This window comes from Andrena cerasifolii, chromosome 6, assembly GCF_050908995.1.
Source record: "Andrena cerasifolii isolate SP2316 chromosome 6, iyAndCera1_principal, whole genome shotgun sequence".
NCBI lineage: Eukaryota > Metazoa > Arthropoda > Insecta > Hymenoptera > Andrenidae > Andrena > Andrena cerasifolii.
In genome coordinates, this window is record NC_135123.1 from 4,403,476 (window position 1) to 4,425,736 (window position 22,261).

The window sequence follows — 22,261 nt, forward strand, 5'->3', positions numbered from 1 at the left end:
TCACCATAAGCTATTTCACTTAAAATAACGAACAAATAAACGTTGTAAAGTCACACACAAAAAGAATTATGTAATTCAACCTATAATCTATACTATAGAATAATCTATATAAATACTGTAGTTTATTTATTCGTTATTTTAAGTAACATAGCTAAAGGTGACAGTAATTGGTTAGGTGTCAGTAATTGGGTCCTTTACCCTATACATGCCGAATGCATCCGAAGCTAGCCGACGTACCAGTATCTGAACCTCTGCCTTTTCCCCTCCAAGCCTACCTTCCCCTCGCCAACAGTCACAGCTTCTGCTCCGTCTATATGCGTATATGCCTGGATGAGCCTGGGTGAGCCGAGCCGCACCGTGAGAACGCTCATGGATAGCCGATCCGCGAGCCTGGGTGAGCTGAGCCGGCTCGCCGATCCACGTGCCATCTGATTTCACCTTTCTATAAAGGGTAGATGCACCATTTGTGGCCACTTTAAAGCTGAAATCTGATGGCACGTGGATCGGCGAGCTTGGCACGAGACTCACCGAGCCTATGCGCCGTCAGAACGCTCACGGCTCGCCGACTCGTGAACTTGGGCGACTCGAGCTTCTCGCTGAGTCCCGCGCCGTGAGAACGCTCATGGATCGCCGATTCGTGAGCCTGAGCGAGACTGGGCGAGACTCGCTGATCCCACGTGCCGTCAGAACGCACATGGATCCGCCGATTCGCGAGCGCGGGCGAGCCGGCCCGGCTCGCCGATCCACGTGCCGTCAGATTTCATCTTAAGGTATTGTACCAGTTTTGGCCACTTCTTAAAAAATATAATCCTTTTCCTTGCAAGCAATAAATGTAATCCTATATTTCTGTCGGTATACTAAACAAAATATTTATGATGTGACATTCTCCACATAATGCAAGCAATTTAAGTATAAGATCATTATGCAATGGCCACAAGCACATGTACCCTGTTGCTAACTTTGGTGGTGCGTTTTCCTTTACTGCTGCACACTGCTATAATTTACTCCCCAAGAGTATTAGAGATTCTGTTCCTTCTCGATCATATGATTATTTAGGAGAAAAAGGAACCTGCAGACATGAATATTTTTCCAATTTTTTTTTACAGTTGTGTTTGGTTAATCAAAAGACAACTATCCCCCACCCAGGCCAACTGAAAATTCAAATTTAAATTTTCCCCTCCGCCCTACTGGTCATTCATATACTTCAACATCGCGAATCGCAGCATAATTTATACCATAATACAACAATTAATGGGAATTAGTCAACTAGCCCCGGTCTCCCCTACATACGCCCCAGCAACCGTGAAATAAAATGTAACGTATCCGTAAAGCAGGGAAAACCCTGTCCGCGATAGTTAGTATCACCCCACCGCAAGTATTCTAGCGACATCCTTCCGTCGTCTTAACCAGAATGTGCACCGAGTAACGCTAGCGGTTTTCCTTGGTTCTTTTTGTTACAGATAAGGCGACCAGCGACGATCAGAGTAATCAAAATCTCGTAGTGCCGTTTCAAGATATTGCGTTGCTGCATTAACCTACCAGCCCCTTTTTCTCCTTCTCCTCCTCCTTCTCCTTTTCCTTGTCCTCCTCCTTGTCCTCCTCCACCCCCTTCTTATCCTCCTCGTCCTCCATCGAAGCCGTCGGGATGTTCACGGTAATGGTGTACGAAAAGTGAACGAAAATTGGCGGGACGCGTCAGATCTTACGGGAGATCTAGCATCGAACGTCATATTTCTCCGCGTTTAACCTTCGGTCGGGAAAATTTCAACCGCGAATCACCGTCGCGCGTGAACAGCAGTGTCGTAGTGTTTCCCGTCATTCCCCGTCGACGATGATGATCGTCAAAGGGTGCGTGTTGTGCGTTCTGTTGGTGATCGGTAGCCTCGTGAAAACGGAAGCTGATCCACGATTGCGACCCGCCCCGATCTACACCAACCAATTTGCAGTCCACGTGCCGGATGGGCCGGAAGCTGCTGCTGAGATCGCCGGGAAATATGGTTACGACAATTACGGACAGGTGAGTGCGTCTCCTATAGCTTCTTGAAATTGTATGATCCAACGGTGGAATAGTTGGATTAATTTTTTTTTAAACGTTGCCAGCAACATTTTAGCTTTCTTACACAGGGTGGACCAAGGCGCGTGGTACAGCCGGACGTATAGTAATTTCTTGGACAAAAATTAGTAAAAAATGTGGAATAAAATATTTTTGTATGAGATCTCGCTTTCGAGAAAATCGATTTTGTAATTATTCAGGAGGTATACGTACATGGCCAAAGCTCAGCAGAATTTATCACTAAATATGGAACAACTCGAGTGAAATAAATCCTTCTGCAGAAATAAGACGAAATTATAAAATAATTTTTGTTTGAATTTTGGGCTTTGTTTTTGAGGAAACAGTGTTTGGAAAAATGCTTACACTGGGTTAAAAGTTAAGCGTCATAAGAAGGAAGTTGTTATAGAATGTCATTCAAGGATTCATTTCACTCACAGTTGTGCCATATTTACTGATAAATTCTGCTGATTTTTGATCGGGTATACCCCACGAAATTACAAAATCGATTTTCCTGGAATAGGAATCTCATACAGAAAAAGTTTATTTTACGTTTTCCATTTATTTTGCGCCGGGGAATTACCATAGTCCGGTTGCACCACCCGTCCAGACCCACCCTGTGTAAATGATATTTGAAAGTGTTGTGGCCCAATAATAAATTTGCAAAGCCAGGGGATTCTAATATGCAAATGTGATATTTTCCTTTATAATCTCGAGGCATGAGGCAATTCACATTGATTCGCCATCCTTAGCTTTAATTTTCATATCTACCACATCGATGCGCTCTATCTGATACGAGGAGCAGACGGAATTTTCGCGCTCGCTATCCGAAGTTTTCGTCCTGTACCTGCGGACAGGGATTCAAACTCATTTGAGAATAATTGTTTCAAATTATTATATAAAGTTTATTCGCGAAACACTTACGAAGAACCGTTATCTTAAATGTCTACTATGACTAACCGAAATTTCTGAATATATCGATTCGAGTTACCGTTCTTATATCAGTTCTCATATCGATTGTATAATAGTTATTATAACAGTTTTGGTATCGGTTTTATATCAGTTATATTTGAATCTTATCCTCAATTATTTACACAATGAAACTATTACCTAAATGTGTGTAAATAGTTTATGTCACCATGTTATGTGGTTTGCGTTGTGTGGGTGGTGTATGTAGGTATAGTATAAATGCGTTAGGTATTCTGCGTGATATACAGGGTGGTCCATTTAAATAAGGCCACCTAAATATCTCTTCCAATTGTGATGGTACAAAAAATATTTCCTATGCGATTTAAATGGTCCCAACGGACCAATATGCTGCAAGAATACTTTTTCCAAGGCCATTTTTCGGGTTTTTCAAGGTCATGAATAGTTTTTTTGCACAGAACTGAATAATTCTTTTTTATTGAATCTTATAGCTAACGTTAGAATTCTTCCAGATATGTATAATGACATGGTCTTGAAATGAACGTGAAATTTCTGTTTGTCGAGATCGCAGGCTTTGGCAAACATGCGACAAACGAGAATCTTGAAAAAATATAATAAAGAAATTGTATGTAAAATATTTATTGTGTTAAGTCCAGAATTGCCGGAACTTTCTGGACGAGAAGGACGTCCAAAATTTCCGGAACGTTCTGGACAAAAAGGGCGTCCAGAATTTCCGGAACGTTCCGGACGAGAAGGGCGTCCAGAATTTCCGGAACGTTCTGGACGAGAAGGGCGTCCAGAATTTCCGGAACTTTCTGGACGAGAAGGGCGTCCCAAATTGCAAGAATGTTCCGGACTAGAAGGGCGTCCAGAATTGCCGGAACGTTCTGGACGAGAAGGGCGTCCAAAATTGCAGGAACATTCTGGACGAGAAGGGCGTCCAGAATTGCCGGAACGTTCTAGACGAGAAGGGCGTCCAGAATTGCCGGAACGTTCTGGACAAGAAGGGCGGGCGTCCAGAATTGCCGGAACGTTCTGGACGAGAAGGGCGTCCACAAAATTGAAGGAACGTTCTGGACGAGAAGGGCGTCCAGAATTGCCGGAACGTTCTGGACGAGAAGGGAGAGTTTTGTTCTTGTGCTGTCGCCTCCAACGTAACCACCCTAAACTCTAAGGGCCGGCTGGTTACGCCGCAATGGAGTAACTGTGCGGAGCGGGTGGATTGGCTTTGAAGGATCGAGGAGGAAAAGCAGAGGTGCGTTTCGTCTTGGGACCGTCAGCCAGACTCTCATCAGTAGGGGCTATAGCTGACGGCCCCTGCCCCAGACACACGGGGACTAAGAGGAAATAACTTGGAACTTGTATATATACGAACGAGAGTGGACGATAGGACTTGCGAGAAGAGTAGACCTCTGGTGGCGCTGGCCGACACTAAGTCGCGAAACCGTGGTGGGGCCGGGACGTCACAATTGTACCATCACAATTGGAAGATATATTTAGGTGGTCTTATTTAACTGGACTACCCTTTACGTGTGCGTGTTGGTCCTACCTCAGCTATGTGAAGGTTCTTATACATACTGGTTCTATGTACAAGACTATACTACATCTATCCACCGTGGGCCGTAAATCGTCGTAGAAGTGAAGTGGGTAGATTCTATGGGTCGAAACAACTCGAAATTAAAGAATAATTTTTTGTCCTACGAAACTTCACTTTCCAGAAATATTAGTTTAAAAATGAAAAGTCGAAACTTCTTCACAGGCATTTAACATCATAATCCCCCACCCTTGGGCGCCAAGTTAGTCAACATCACGTCCCTATAGATATGCACGGACTTTTTAATGATATGTGAAACAATCGTACCCCAATATCCGCGAAACTGATGCTTTGAAGACAGAATTGTATTAAAGATTAGTTAGTTACGGCGTAACCTTCATCTCGTTCATTCAACTTCGCCTGGAAGACAATAGCATTCAATCTCTCGTACTAGGTAGAGTCGATACCGAGAGCACCTGTTCCCACAATCAAATACAGTCTGAAATGGTATCTTACCTCAATGGTATAGTTTCTTTCCAATTTCCCCACCCTACTTACGTGCAATTCAGATTGAACGTATATACACGTCCAATTACTAGACTCACAATCACAGCATTGTGTCAGAGAAGACAAACATGAAGACATATTCTAAATGCATCCAAAACTATCTTATGTATTTCTATAGGTAGGTATATGTAGGATGTATTAAGTGGCTGCGAAGCCCCATTCGATATACTTCAGTCGTCGAGTAATTTATTTTAATAATACTTGTAATATGAGGCTAAAATGTGTTTCGCTTCCAGTAATTTTCATGGCTTTGGATTCTGTTTTCGTTTGACTTATTCTTTATGTGTTACAATGTTAATATCAGAGTTAATTGTAATTCTGTTTTAACTATAACTGAATTTTAATTAATCCTTGTAGTATTAACTCATAAATAATTTTCCTTTTTTCTTTTTTCTTTATTCTTGAATTATTATGCGGGACGTCTTTCTCGGCATCGCGAGAGAGATGGCCGGATGTCATGATTTCAGTTTTCAAGCCAATTTTCAGCAAATATTGTTTTAAAGAAACTATTGCCCACTTTTTCGAATCAGTATAAAATTTTAAATATATTAATTTTATTTTGATGCATTAAATTAAATGATAGCAGTAATAGTTTTATTATAGGTATATTTTATTTATGATGCGTTAACTGTCCCGGGCTTAATGTTAATATAATGATTGAAGACAATAGGAACTGTATCATTCAATCTCCTATTCAATCCCAATACCCTTAATCGTCATTGATTTGTCAGCCAAAGCATAATAAGTATGGATAATATTACGAGTTACAAATGGTTGTGACTCCAGTAACTCAAATTTTGTAGAAGAAGACAGCGATATAATTAGCAAATAACTTTCCATATTAATTATAAATGGATAATTTAGTTACTACAGATCTCGGAAAAATATCAGATACTCCAATATTTATCGTTGCACTGAAATATTTAATATATTGTGATGTTCAAAACTATTTATTAGTCTTCCTGATACTTGACAGCTTTCACGAATTTTTGGTTTAAAATAATATTTGGAACGATTTCGATCTGCGATCTTTAAGCGTCATAGCTCAGAGCAACGGTAATCGATTTTGATGAAATTTTAGGCACGTATACAACTTACTTCAATCTACAAACTATTTTTATTTAATTTTCATTACAGGCTCACAAAAAAAAGTTTAAACGACCTTTACTATTTTTTTTGCTATTCCGACCAATTGCATTTTTTTCAAAACGACGAAGCACGTCACTTAGCAAACTAGTCCTTCTAGCTTAAAAAAAAACTCATGTCATTTGGACCAATTCTAAAAAAGTTATGCGATTTTAAAAAGTGTCCGAATATTTTCGTTACTCACTGTATGTACATATTTTAACGAAATTGGAAAACTTGTTTGTCTCACCACAGAGAACTCTCAATTAATTTGGGGAGGGCATCGCGGATGCTGCTTAAGATAAAACAAGAATAAATGAAAATCCAAAAACCAAAGAGTTATGAATGCTTAACTAAAAAATAGTGGAAGTAGAGAAGAAGGGAGAAGAGAGTGGCAGAGGAAAAGGGGCATTAGGGTACGGCGCGAATAGGGAGGAGTGGAGTAGTAATAGAATAATAAATTTCTCTGTTATAAAATAAATCGCAATTTCTAAATTTAATATCAAAACTTTTTTTGCAACCTATAACTACACGCATAACTAGGGTTGCCAACCGTACTATAATATATATATTGTATGGTACTATATTTTTGTCTAGTGTACTATACACTGTTAGAAAAAGATATAGTACGTAGAAATTCTATATTTCCGATAGAAAGATAAAATTCTACAATTATAACTAATTTTTTTATTCTATGGCACCATGGAAATTTTAATTTGCGAATTTTAAACTTTAACTCAGAGGATTTTTTCTATAATTAATATGATGTGCCGGGATGAGAGAAGCAGAGCCAGTATCTCTGATAAAAAATGAGCTCTTCAATTAATAATGCAAAGTGCACAAATAAATATACATTTAAAAAATAAGATGAAATTATTTTAATGTAGTTTTCCGCTTTCCTCTGAAAAGTATCTACTATATTTTTTCACAACGTACTACATTTTTTATCACATTTCGTTGTAAAGTAAACTATACTTTGCTGAAAAGAAGTTGGCAACTCTGCGCATAACCCATCGCAAGGTCTACTGGTCAGTCCGGGGATCACTGTAATTGTAAACGTATATTCACAATTAGAAATAGTTCGAATTGCTTCGTTTTTTGAAGACATTTTCATCGGCAGAATCTCGCCAATTCATCTGTGATACCCTCATCAAGGTGTAATAAAACATGAAAGTCTGCACGCGTGGACTCTTGGTTACCTCGCCATCTACCAAGGGCCTTTGGCTGGTGCGCTGTGTCACTCACTCTCGGTTTATCTCGTTCACTCTCCTTGGCGGATGGTTCGAGCGGGCATCCAGAGAAAAGTCAATTTATTAGGCGCTAACTAGTTTCCCTGCTCCAGCTTCACGAAAAACTTCGCCCCGAATCTTTTCGCTTAAATCGGGGAGCACTGTATCGATCCCAAAACCCTCCATTTTCGATCAGTCAGTGTCTACACTTTTGCTAAAAAATATTGCGACAAATACATAGGTACTACCATGATGTAAGGACATTAGGTGTGCTCTTGCGCAGCCTTCCAGATTAGCCATTAACGTGCCCTTCCCCAGATCCTCCATATTGGGTTGTCACCCAATAGTGTAGAATTAATTTATCAACATTCTGATAACGCGTCCGCACACTTCCATATGCATTCATATACACACATATTTTAATATGCCGGAAAGTGGGAATGCGCAGTACACGGTGTAATAGACAGGTGATCCGACTCAGCACCTTACCCCAACGATTTTGGGTGCCGATTTCTGTGTGGTTCCTCTGGCCGTCGCGAGAGGCGTCGTGATAAGAAATCCATGTATGCATGCATTTATGTGATTGTAGTAGAGCTTTTAGTCGTATTTTGCGCAAGAAGTCAGCCTTTGCTCCTTGAGCGCCAATCCAGCGGCCGCCAAAAGAACTAGGACGAAAAAGTCACACATTCTGAACAGGAGTCAGAACACCTGTCTATTACACCGTGGCGCAGTAGAAGGCGGAAATGAGCGGCCGATTGAGTACACCTAATGTCTACATTAGAGCTGTTCGAGTACTCGGAAAAAGCGAACCGAGTCTGACTCGGCTCGAAAGCCTAGTTTACATTAGTCAAGTAACTCGGCCTAGTGAAGTGAGCCCAATGCTCGGCCCAGCTACTATGCTGTCCGCTCTACCACTGGACTCTCCTAATACTCGCCCGTTTACTCGACTTTTTTACTTGACCAAGTGTTTACACTAGTCGAGTTAGGTATGCTTTTTCACACTCGCCACTCTACTGTACCGTTTACTTGACTAATGTAAACTAGGCTGAAGAACCTAGCCGATCCGAGTATTCGAAAAAAGCGAGCGGGCCGAAAGAACCGAGTACCTAGCTCGAAGAAAACCGAGGACACGAATTTTTTCGAGCGGCTTCAAGAGAACCGAGCGGGCCGAAAGAACCGAGCAGTCCGGGTATGTCGAATAGTGGTTAAGATTCCTAACCATATTTCTCTCCATCCCGTTCTACTTCGTCACCCATCCTTACCTCTCTCCCCTCGATCTCCTTTTTCTCCTCCATCTCCTTCCTAATCTGTTTCCCTTCCTTGGTGACTTTCACCAGCCCTTTATTCATTTCCTCCCTAATCCTCCACAGCAGCTCCTCTATGCCGCTCATCCTGTTCTCGAATGGCGATGACCTCCCAAACTTCCTACTTTTACGGAATGCCCATTCCGTCTCTCCTCCTTCATTTCCACTACGCGAAAAATTAATTTGAATAGTTAGAGAATATTTTCATTTGCAGTTTACATTTTAATTACTCACATTATTACGAAGCATTATCCAGTAGATAAACATATGTATTCTAAAATATTCGAAACATTCAAGCTCCAAACTATTCGATACATCCGGACTGCTCGGTTCTCTTCAAGAAGCTCGAAAAAATTCGAGTTCTCGGTTTTCTCCGAGCTACTCAGTTCTTACGAGCCGCTCGCTTTTTTCGAGTACATCAGGCCTGCCCTTTACGGTGCAAATACCTCCTGATGTTCTGGGACCCGGGCAACAGCCAGGCGCGTAACTGTTCCAATGCTACCCGTTGCGAGAGCTATGAGAGAACTGCACGAGTGTGCGTCCATGTACGAGCCTGCATGGACGGCCGCACACTCATGCAGTTCTCCCGCAGCCCATGCTGTGGTTAGCAACGTAAAGGTGAAATCTGACGGCACGTGGATCGGCGAGCCGAGCCAGCTCGCCAGGCTCGCGAATCGGCGATCCATGTGCGTTCTCACGGCGCGGGACTCGGAGAGTCGGGTCGGCTCGCCCAGGCTCGCCGAGGCTCGCGAATCGGCGATCCATGAGCGCTCTCACGGCGCGGGACCTGTGATGCCAGATCGGGGACTGGTTCCCTCGAGAATTTCCCCCACCTCGCGCACACTACGCCGGAGCTGCATGTCCGTGAGTTGGACTCCGAAGCGCTGAGCTCACGGACGCGCTGCTCCGGCGTGGTATGCGCGAGGTGGGGGAAATTCTCGAGGGAACCCGTCCCCGATCTGGCATCACAGCGCGGGACTCGGCGAGAGGCTCGGCTCGCCCAGGTTCGCCCAGGCTCGCGAGTCGGCGAGCCATGAGCATTCTGACGGCGCGTGGCATCACCGAGTTTCCTGCCAAGATCGCCCAGGCTCGCGAGTCGGCGATCCATGAGCGTTCCCATGGCGCGAGACTCGGCGAGAGGCTCGGCTCGCCCAGGTTCGCCCAGGCTCGCCCAGGTTCGCCCAGGTTCGCCCAGGCTCGCCCAGGTTCGTCCAGGTTCGTTCGCCCAGGCTCGCCCAGGTTCGCCATGCTCACGAGTTGGTGAGCCATGAGCGTTCTCACGGCGCGTGGACTCGGCGAGCTAAGAGCTTTCTGACGGTGCGTAGGCTCGGCGAGTCTCGTGCGAAGCTCGCCAATCCACGTGCCGCCAGATTTCACCTTAACAGTCCCGCGCTCGGCTGTTGCCCGGGTCCCAGAACTTCAGGAGGCATTTGCACCGTAAAGGGCAGGCCTGGAGTACATACTCGGCTCAGCTCGGAAACCGAGTCTCGGTTCAGTCCGAATTTCAAGCTACTCGAATATTCGAGTACCCGAACAGCCCTACTTTACGTCATAGGCACTACTAATACATGGCGGAGATTGGACCAACTTCACATAGCTGGCATCCGTTTCGTGAATATTTCTGCAATATTTTGTGAATATGGCCCAGGACAGAGCCCAATAGCGTGTGCTTTGCCCTAGCACCGTATTCACGAAATATTGTAGAAGTGTTCACGAAGCAGATACCAGCCGTGCGAAGTTTGGCCACTTTCCGCCGCGCATTTGTGGTGGTTGGGACGATATTTCTTTGTACTTATCCAGAGGCATTACAGCACGAAAGACACGAATAAAGATAGGCCTCGGATATGAATTAGAAATATGTTTAGGTGTTGTGAAGTAGGAGTTAGAGTTCATTGTACAGAAACACTTAGGAATGTGTGAAGATGAGTGTAAGAAATGAATGAAGTACACAATGAAGGAGGTAAATACGAGATGGGTGCAAGCATAGCCTGGAAGATGACGTAAAGATGTAGGAGTATTGTAAGAAGATAACGAAGCTTGTTAACCGTAAAGGAAACAGTGTTCATTGTATTTATAAACATGTATTCTTCATAAAACATGCATTAATTACGTTGATACACGTGTACTATATCTAATTGTAAGATCGGTTATGGAATTTACGAACGGTATGTAGAATTAGGTACATATGTCCGTAATTGTGCTAATTAGAGGTATGGAGATTAATTGAGCATTGTAAGAAGTTTTATCCGTAGTATCCGAGTCACGTTGCTCCACCCTAACAATTCGCAATTAAACGTGTGATTCAAAGACCATATTCGTGCGTGTTAAATTCAATATAGCCCATCATCGCGGCAATGAAATTAATTAGGAAACTTTTACAGCAAGAACTTCAGATTCACATAGGTTGTTAACCGCCGCGGCGCAACTTTACTCTCCCAGCATTTATATTTAATGTTCGGTATATTGCAATACCGCACATAATAGTAGCTACTCGGATGTGGTATGCACTCCACTGTTTACAATACCTGCACATTCATAGCAAAAATGATCCTGGCGAGAGCAATCTTTCTAGATAGAATCACTCCACGTTGAATTAAATGACATGTGGCGCTATAGTTAGTGACTTTTTCTAAAGTTAGGTTACTTTAGGGGGGATTGCGTCTTGTTGGGTCGAAAAATTGGTAACTCTTTGTGAATTTTTTGTTCAAAAACGGTTCGACAAATTAATTTGAGGTTTGACAAGCTGTTTTATTGTATCTTGACTACTTGAGCTATTGTTCTGAATTTTTGTGTGATAGTGAAAAAAAAACACGGTAGATAGAGTGCTGACCAGGTGTTCCGACTCCTATCCAGCATGTGTGACTTTTTCGTCCTAGTTCTTCTGGCGGCAGCAGATTTCGTGGCGTTGTAAAGGCATTTACGTATATATACACAGGCCTGGTATGGAATTCCTACTCGTAGTGGAAGGGGAACACGCCACGCATGCGCGTGACGACCCCGTGACGTCAATCCAATCGACGCCAAGGTTCAGTCAAATGACAGCGTCATCACGCGCATGCGTGGCATGTTCCCCCTCCATTACGCGCAGGATTTTTCTGGCAAGCCCAGTAATACCATTAAAATCCCTACTACCGCAATCACATTAACACATATGTATATGCCTTCTCAGCCACGACGCCTCTCGCGGCGGCCAGGGGAACTAAACAGAAATCGTCACACAAAATCGCTGGGGTAAAAGGCACAGAGTCGGAACACCTGTCTATTACGCCATAGTGCTGACTGAGAGCGTTGAAAAAAATCGGGTGGCCCTGGCGTTGACGGAAAGTACTGTAAGGGTTATCTGAAACAGAAAAAGGAGCAGAGATTCTTAATCTATATGAATGTGGCTTTCTGTGGTAATAGATTTATTACCGTATCTGTTACCATTTATTTTTTATTTAAAGAAGTTTTCCCGATTTTAACATTTCCTGTCATTTTAACATTATTTTATTTTCCTTAATGAATCTAGTCTTAAATAAACTGGTATTCCAAATACACTGCACTTCCTCTAATAATTCTTACACTGCATTAGTTTAGTCTTTGAAATTCGTTTAAAAGTTTATGCATATAATTCATTTAACCCAGTTTCGGGAAATTTAAGCTAAAATTACTTTTCTGGAACATTAATGATAGAATTTGTATTTATTCTTTTTAGAAAAATCTCTGATTACTCGACTACTTAGACTTACATATTAATTATATTAATAAAACTTAAATTGTCCATGGATTTTGGACAAGTCCCCCAGCTGATTCTATAATAGGGAGTGAATTTATTTCGAGGGAAATATTTTCTGTGTTTTCTTCAGCATCCATCTCGTTCTCAGGAATCCACTTTGCATCTGCTGCTCCTATGTTCTGATCTCGTTGCGCCGAGATTCTATGCGCTCAGGTTTTACTTTATTCGACAATCGAGAGGATAGTACTCGGTGCTTGAGAGATTTTATGTGTGAGGCGGCTGCTTTTTTTTGTTCTTGCAAAATAGTGTCCGCTTGTTTCACATATTCTCCCGCCTAGTTGAGATCGAACCGTCAAACAAAAATAGTCGTAGGGCGGTATTCACAGTCGTCGTTTAAGACTAAGATCTCTCTTAAGGGGTTACGCCACCCTGAAAGTTTTGAAAACACGATTTTTTTTTCTTTGCATTTTCTTGTTACGTGAAGTTTTAAGAATAATTTAAGTCATTGTAGACGCAAAAATTCCCCAAAATAGCCGAGTTATAGGCTTTCAACGAGGCGCGGATGTCGATATTCCGCAGCAGGTAGCGACCATTCTACTCTTCTTCTTTTGCGTTTTTCTCGAAACTACATTTTCAAAGATGACCTATCAAATATCTCCAAAACTATTTGTCCGATTGAGTTCAAACTTGGCACGCATATTCTTAATGGTATTTTCTACGATGTAGCATATCAGTTTTTCCATCCTATACCCCATTCGTATATAATTAATGGTTTAAATTCGTTTTTTCACGTGAAAAACGTATAATTTTTTTCACTTTGCTCTCATTTGCGCAATAAATTTTTTTTTCTCAAATCCCTATGCTACATCGTAGGTATTTTATTAAGGAACACGAAAATCATCGGGTTTTTGATTTCAGACGAACATGTTCGTTATAATTTGTTAGGTTAGTCACGCGTGTAACGGCGGACGAGCTTCGCGGGAGAACAAATAACTCGGTCATTTTTTAATATTTTTGCACAGTATTTATACAATATATGCACTAATACATGCTCTACCCATAAGAAGAAAATAAATAATTTTCAACCTCATAGTATCAGTAAAAAAAATTCGTCTAGTTTAGTGCTGTTTCGAGCGCCTCAGGGTGGCGTAACCCCTTAAGCGCGCGGCATCCTCTACTAATCTAATAGACTACTTAGTAAAGGATGCCGAATGCTTAAGATGATCTTAAGAATAAGTAGCGTCTGCGAATACCCCTCATAAGGCTTATGTTTGAATTTTGTTGTTTTGAAGCCCCCACCCCCATAAGAAAACCTAAGATATTCGCCTCCCCCCTCCAAGCTTTACATAAATTAAGAACGTCCCCTAATAATGGTAATTAATTGCTAAGTAGTTATTTTTACGTTCACTTCAATTTAGTGATTAACTTTTTTCACCATATATTTATGCGCTGAGTAGCGAGATGAATGAATCGATTTAAAAAACAACCACGTTATCCTTCATATAAAAAATGTATAGACAAGGATAGACTTCCCGAAACCAATCAACTTTCACTCCAACCATTCCTGTATATTTTCAACAAAACAGGAGACATGACTCGCCCGAATTGCTTGACGTGGGGACCCCGTATTCAAATAGTAATTCAATCAACATTTGCTAGAAAATTTATTTGCTATTTAGCACAGATTTGTCACGTGATGGAGTAGGGATTTTGTGAAAAGGGTGGGTTCGCTGTCAATGGAGCGCTGATCTAATAATTATCTGCTTCAATTCCTTTTGTGTAATGCTAATCTTAATTTTAAAGCAAAGTTAGCTAATTAAATGGCAAATTATTTCCCGTTATACAACAGGATTAATTATTATTTTACAAATTTGGATGCTAATGAACGAGTGACGATATCCAACTACGCCGTTATTTAAGATCTACTGTAACATGTTTTTGTTAATGAAACTATCCAGTCATATAAATAGTTTCTCCATTTGCAAGCTACCAAATCATTCGATTGGTTCCTCGCTGATTAAGAACCAGCGTTTTACATGTTAGCGCTGTTTCAATTTTGCGAAGCAATTGAAATCAATATTTATTTAGTGAGCTCTAAGTAGTAGTCGTTAGAAAGCTTTTGTTCCTGGTTTCGACTGTATCACTTGACAATTTAAATTTGGGGCGTGTAAACCTTTGCTATGTGGAGACATATAACATAAAGCCGTGTTCACGTGTTAGCGTAACATTCCTTCACCCTTCCGAAGAAAAGGTGTTTTCAGAAAACAATTTTTCTAAACTCACAAATACATAGTAGTGCGTTTACAAATACATATTCTTATCTTGATAACTTAATAAATATACGAAATTTGTACGTACAGTAGCAGGAATAAATATAGCTATAATATAATTACAGTTAGAGATCCCTATTTCACGTGTATTTAAATACACGTGTACACGTGTATTAAACGTATCTGTACCTCAATCCGTGTATCTTTTAGTACACGGGTACCCGTGCACTATTTCACGTGTATTTAAATACACGTGAATTTAGATACTCGTGTATTTACAAATACACGCATATTAACCTATCCGTATTTTGATTCGTCTGATTTTTAATATCTACAGATATCCCAGAACTCTGGGGGATTGCGAAATTCATAAAAGAATTAATGTATTTAAATATATTTACTAGAATAATATGCGGAAAGTATGGTTTTACAAATTTTCAGATTGCAACTAATAACACAATTATAAAATTAACGAGATTTATTTAATCAATTACCTATTTTGATACAAAAAAATTAAGGCATTACTGGTAATAAGCGAGCTTCTTTTTAGACACAACGATAAACCTTAAAATTGAAAAACATCACTCGGTTTTATTACACTTATTGCTTAAGTGACCGCCATTGCCCATTCTCCCGTAGTTAATGCCCAATTCTGATGAAAATACACAAATACGTTGATACACGTGTATTTAAATACACGTGAAATAGTGCACGGGTACCCGTGTACACGTGTCTTTTTACTACACGTACCATACCATGGTCTCTAATGACAGTTCCACATTTTATTGTCTTTAACTCTTAGTATCATAGCGTAACACCCGTGTTGCACGAATTCAAAGAATTGTACGCACCACTTGAGAGTTTTTTTTTTCACGAACTTTAAAGCGTTACTGTACTATTACCATATGTAACAAATGTTACACTAGTGTTACGTACATTATTAAGTTCGACATCAAATTTATTCAAAAGGGAAAATCGAAATAATTGAGAGACAAAATTAGCATTTACCTGGTATTTTCAGTGGCCCTGGCCACTGAATCGTAAGCAACAATACGAGACAGTGTGTCACGGTAGAATTTCTACGAATGTATTTCCGACCTAAGGACACTTGTTACATATGGTAATAGTAAAGTAACGCTTTAAAGTTAATGAAAAATGGCTCCCAAATGGCGCGCACAATTCTTTCAATTCCTGTGACACCGGTGACACTAAGGGTTAATACGTCTAAACACTTAGAACATGGAAGTCAACAATGTTGTCAAGACTGTTCAAAAATTGAATTTACGACGGGGATACCTGAAACATTATTTTTGAGAATTATACCCGCCAGCGAAGCAAAGAGCCAAGGTTTAAGAAGTTGCTTGATTCTCGCAAAACTTCTACGTTTCCACCGACCACATGCGGTTCTAACGTCCTATTTCTGTTGTTATTTTGAGTTAAACAATTGATGCGCTGTAAACCCACGATGCGACAGATGCAGCTAAGTAGTGGCTGTAACAAATGTGCCACCTTTGGGCGAGGTCCGTCTGTCACCTTCTGCGTTATCCGCTTTTGCAAGTTGCACAGAATAATGTGGAAGAGAATCTGCAATTTAGGTAGGTACAGTGACTCGCATTAATATTCGGACACTTTTTAAAACCGCATAACTTTTTTAGAATCGGTCCAAACGACTTGAGTTTTTTTTTGAGAAGCTAGAATTATTTGGTCGTTTTGAAAAAAAATGTATTTGGTCGGAATAGCGAGAAGAATAGTAAAGGTCGATTTTTAAACTTTGTTTGTGAGCTTGTAATGAAAATTAAAAAAAAAACCGTTTGTAGATTGCAGTAAGTTGTATACGTGCGTAAAATTTCATCAAAATCGCTTAACGTTGCTCCGAGCTACAAACGTTTAAAGATCGCAGAATAAGGTCGAAAATCGCTGATTTCGGGAATTTCCGCGATTCTCAAAAAAAGTTTAAAAATCGACCTTTACTATTCTTTTCGCTATTCCGACCAAATACATTTTTTTTCAAAACGACCAAATACGTCATTTAGCAAACTAATCCTTCTAGCTTCTCAAAAAAACTCAAGTCGTTTGGACCAATTCTAAAAAAGTTATGCGATTTTAAAAAGTGTCCGAATATTAATGCGAGTCACTGTAGCTAGATAACGCAAAGCTTTTATCCAGTTATGATACATTCATTAATTTTAAAATCTGTTAAATGTAGGATACAAATAGGAAATACTGTGCTCGATCGATCCCTTCATTCATTTTATGTTTACCACTGTAGCCCACCCACTACACGTATTTGAAAATCGAAAGAGTGTAGGCGCTACCTAGCGCGCTTGTGTCCTTTTACTAAAGCCCGCTAGACACGCTCCGGTAGACCTGTCAGGTACGCCTGGCTTCAAATATTTGAAGTTAATTACACGACCCTGCCGTAAGAACCGAGAGATACATTTTTTATACTTCCTGACCTGTAGAGATATCGCTTATATCACTCGAGTTTCAGTCAAGTGCTCACTCAATCTCTTTCCAACTAGATACCTTTTTGTTACCGTTTTTTTTTTGTTCGAATTATCACGATCTTTACGAACATTTTTATTGGTGACTCCACCTTGATTTTTACCTGATTTTCAAGTTCAAAATGGTAACATTTGGTTCATCTTTACGAGATCCTTCCAGCAGTGTATTGGGAAGTATTGTGAGAGCGCCATCTACTAAAGTGAGCTCTGTAATCGGGTGAATCGCGTTACAGGACTGGTGTCAAATAAGTATTGAAATATTGCAATAATGTTTTTGTCATTAAATAGTCTGTTAAGTTTTACAAAATCGATCACCAAACAGTCGAAATTCCCAATACTGCCAGTAACAGGTGACAACTAACCCGATTAGGGTGGATGCACCAGTAAATGAACACGTACCAGTGAATGGACATTTTTTATTAAAATGAGTAAAATAAGTTATTAAAAGAAGCAACTAATTAATTAGAGACTTCTTGTAATTTCTTGCTTCAGATCCAAACAATTTTTGCAGCACGTGGAATCAATCGCGCTGCAAACATTATTTTATAATAGTGTTCATTCATTAGCCTTAAGTGTTCATTTATTGGTGCGTTTACCCTAGACTGCTTTAATTTTCGCCGCCAGATGGCGTAGCGGGAATAAGAAAATGCGAATAGAAATCGCAGCAGCCTCTTACGCCACAAGCTGTTCTGCAGATTTCATTTTGTCCTTTACCTAACAAGGGGAGGACATCATGTGGTAGACATTGATTTTGATGAGCCTTGGCGCGATGGAGCTATGTCGAAAATAAGTAAATAGGTGTCCGAGCGTTTCTGCCAATGGGCCTTAATAATAAATATATTTACATGTAAATTATTAAAAAATTCATAGTGGCTGTGGGGTTTTAGTGGGTAAAAATCCCACAACTACCCTGGCGCCCGCGGGGATTCCACTCTGGAGGAGTCGGGATGCCTTTTGAAGATTACAACAAGTTAAAATAAAAGAATTTATAAGAAAAAAGAATTTATAAATTTTTTTTTATGATATCATTAAAAGGCACTCTGACGCCTCCAGAAGGGAATTCCCCGCGGACGCCAGGGTAGTTGTGGGATTTTTACCCACTAAAACCCCACGGCCACTATGAAATTTGTAATAATTTCCATGTAAATATCTCTATTATTAAGGCCCATTGGCAGAACTGCTCGGACACCTGTTTACTTATTTTCGACATAGAGGGTGTCCTCCCCTTGTAAGCCCCAAAAGATTTTAAATCAACAATAGGCATAAACAGTTTTAACGCAGAAATCTATAAATGTATTCCTGCTTATAGAGCTATAGTGAAATAGTAAAATCCATTAAGCCTTGAGAATACCTAGGACCAAAAATATAAAAAATTTGTTTCTCAATAGTAGATGACTTATCGTCGCCGCACGCTTCGGTTTTTCACTGTCACCCATCGTCTCAGTCACTCTAAAGGCGGCAGCTGGCTCCACGGGAAATCCCCCTACTTGAAGGGGATAAACATTTTCTTATACTGAACAGAACCTGGGTTCCGTGTATCAAGGAATTATTGTATGTACACGGGAGTCCTACTGCAGAGTACCTACCCGAGATATAATGACTAATCTAATGCCACAATAAATCTCTGGTGGGTGGGCAAACGAGTATAAGTCAAAACAATTAATTCTGCAGGAAAACACTTATAACATTTAAAATGCCACGTAAGATCAGGTGTTAAATTTGTATTTTTAACTTCGATTCACAAGAAGGAAGATAAACAAAACTGTTGGTAAGCTTGAGGTAAAATTTCACTTGTACTCGTTTACCCACCCACCAGAGGGATCTCAAGTTGTGCATAAACCCTATCCTGGGAGGTACAAGACACCAAATATGTTCTTGATCATTCATTACAGGTCTGAAATCTGCATTCATGCATTTCAGCAGATTCCTACACGCCCCGGTGCCTTAAGGCACTGATGCTCAAAAAGTGTGCCGAATTCCTCGCCGTGCGCTTGATTTGTCATCGACAAACTCAGAAGCGCTACCGACTTCACTTCCTGCTGCTTTTACGACATCACTATACTCCAGCAAGAGACTATACCAGCGTTTTACGACGAGTTCTGCGTTTGTAAATTTTCCAGAAAACCATGCTGTTGGTAGTTTTATTACATCCCTTCGATCGGGGACAGTCGGCCCTGACTGAATGGTTATTCCCACCCGAATGCCTTAATATGATCGTGTGACAAATCGTGTACAGCTGTGGAGGCTTTCGCTATGTGCGTTCGCGATCGTAGCGGTTGAAGTGTCCACATTGTTTATTTGTTTGCGGTTGCATTTGTATGCACCCGCTACTTCCTCGACGGCTTTCATTCGTTCGCGTGCACGAAAATTCCACCGTGCTGGCTATCAGGGAAGATATCTCATGCCTGTCGCTAATTTGCAATCCTTGTCATGTCGCGTCGACGAATAAAAACGTTGGAATTAAGTTTACTGGTCATGAATTGTGGTTCGATGTTTGCACTCGCTGTGTACACAGTTCCTTCCTCCATTCATCAGCGGAGGCTTTTAAATGCTGAAACCGAATTATCCATACGTTCTAGAGTTCTAGACACATATTTGGTATCTCTTAATATTTCTTTTTTTAAAAGCAACGCATAATGAAACAAGTCGTAAGCAAATAATAAAATCTCTATTTTACTATTTGCTAAATATATATATATATATATATATATATATATATATATATATATATATATATATATTTGTAAAATAGAGATGTGAATGAGTTTTATATATACGCTTCAGCACTTTGCATTGGCTCAGTCGGAATATTCGACGAGTAATATTTGAAATACATACAAAGCTGAAATTTTTGACAATGAGAATGTATCGCAATTGAAACTCGGTCGAGGTGGCGCCCTGATCGTAGTGCTCAGGATAGCGTCTGAACATGCGCGTGATGACGCCGTGACGTCAAACCACGGTGTAATAGACAGGTGTTTCGACTCCTGTCCAGAATGTGTGACTTTTTCGTCCTAGTTCTTCTGGCGACCGGCAGATTTCGTGGCTGTTGTAAATATATATACTATTACGAGATGAGAAGAAGCAAGACTACTACGAAGCTGAAATGTCACAGGGGCAAGGGGAATCGCCCGCTCGCGTCAACGTATCCCCTCCAACACAGTTCGTCCCGTGACGAAGAACGCGAACGAAACCAATCGCAACAATCCGCGGATATGGACAGCCGCTAAGAAACGAAAAGTAGGACTTCTTGGAGGGGATAAGGTGGAGCGAGCGGGCGATTCCCCTTGCCCCTGTGACATTTCAGCTTGTGGGTAGTCTTGCTTCTTCTCATCTCGCAATAGTACAGGCCTGGTATGGAATTCCTACTCGTAGTGGAAGGGGAACACGCCACGCATGCGCGTGATGACCCCGTGACGTAATACCATTAAAATCTCTACTACCACAATCTCATTATATGTATATGCCTTCTGAGTCACGACGCCTCTCGCGGCGGCCAGGGGAACTAAACAGAAATCGGCACAAAATCGCTGGGGTAAAAGGTACAGAGTCGGAACACCTGTCTATTACACCGTGCGTCAAATCAATCAACGCCAAGATGCGAAACGAATCGACGCTACCTTGAGCACTACGATCAGAGCGCCACCTCGCCGAGTTTTGTTGCGATACATTCTCATTACCAGCAGGGAAGAAGACTTAGGCCGGTATTCATAGTCGCCACTTATTCCTAAGCAGATGCTTCAGCATTCGGCATCCTTTACTAGCTACTAGGTTAGTAGAGGATGCCGCATGCTTAAGCATTTGCTTAAGAATAAGTAGCGACTATGAATACCGGCCTTACGCTGACGTAATGGGGAAGACGACGCGAAGCTCGGCGCAGAAGGCGCCACTAGCGCATGTACTGCGGTTTTGCATGAGTGCGCATGCGTGAATGGTTTGCGCGCGCATTTTTCATTTGTGGAATGTATGAAGTTGGTAGTTACATACTAATGTTTTATACCACACCGATGACAAATGGCACGTGTGCTGGTGGCGTCACGGGTGGGAAAAAGTTGCAGTCATCTTCCCCATTGGAGTATCATTTTGTGGCGCTGAAAATAAGGGACACGTATTTTGCTATATCCAATATAAGAAATGAGGTCACATGCTTTTAATTACATGTAGAGAATTAAAGAAATAGTAAAAATAGTAGTTCCCTTAAATTTTACATTTAGATACATACATTCGCGAGAGATTTCGCGAGTTTATGGCCAAAACCACAGAAATAAAATTTTTTGCAATTTGACAGAATAAATGCAAATGTCAATTGAAGAACTTTTTCCATTTTCGTGGTTAAAACCTCAAAACTTATTCTTAACATATAAAATTCGGCACTTTTGCGTTCTGATATACTTTTATATGTATAAAAGTGAAAAAGTAATGAAGTGGGTTGAGAAAAGAATCAAAGAACACAGAAGAGAAAATATATTATCCGAAAAGCAGCGCTTACAAAAATTACGAATGATAAAGTCTTTTTTTATTATTTATATTAAAACTGTGAAATTATATGCACTTAAAAGTACTACTCCGAGTCGGAATCGCTTCTTTCTTTGGCAGAGCATGCCTCTACTACAGCAGGCCATACGAGAAGGGATATCCTTCCTGATTACAAGTTTTTTTAATTTTTATCAGCGAAGTTTTCTAAGATTACTAATTAATGGATCTGGCGATAGTAGAAGCCAATTGAAAACATCCTCCATAGTTTTTCCTTTGAGAAATTTCGAGAAAATTTTGTTCGATACTTTTTAATCTCCTTATTGCGTGCTTCTTGAACTTCCTCTGAAAACTGTCCAATTGGAAGAAAAGCATTTTCGATGATGCGAGGGCCATGAATTAAAATTTTATGTACAGTAGTAGGCAGCATGTACCAAGGATATAATGCAACAAATAATTGTATCGTTTCTATAGCAAATTATCGTTTCTATTCCAAATTTACCAGACATTTTTTAACACCTACTGCGTAACCACTTGATATTACTTGTAAAATAATACGAAAT

General features: G+C 40.7%; 2 protein-coding genes across 2 annotated transcripts in view; one reads left to right on the forward strand and one right to left on the reverse strand.

Annotated features, from left to right (window-relative positions):
• Rps17 (ribosomal protein S17) overlaps positions 1-22,261 on the reverse strand; it is a 203,539-nt gene that overhangs the window by 24,829 nt on the left and 156,449 nt on the right. The gene's annotated exons all lie outside the window — the stretch shown is intronic.
• Positions 1-22,261, forward strand: part of LOC143369799 (furin-like) — a 431,604-nt gene that overhangs the window by 21,981 nt on the left and 387,362 nt on the right. Inside the window, exon 2 of the mRNA XM_076814185.1 lies at positions 1,461-2,017. Within this exon, the coding sequence (XP_076670300.1) occupies positions 1,832-2,017 (186 nt within the window). The 5' untranslated portion in view covers positions 1,461-1,831. The remainder of the gene's footprint in view (positions 1-1,460; positions 2,018-22,261) is intronic.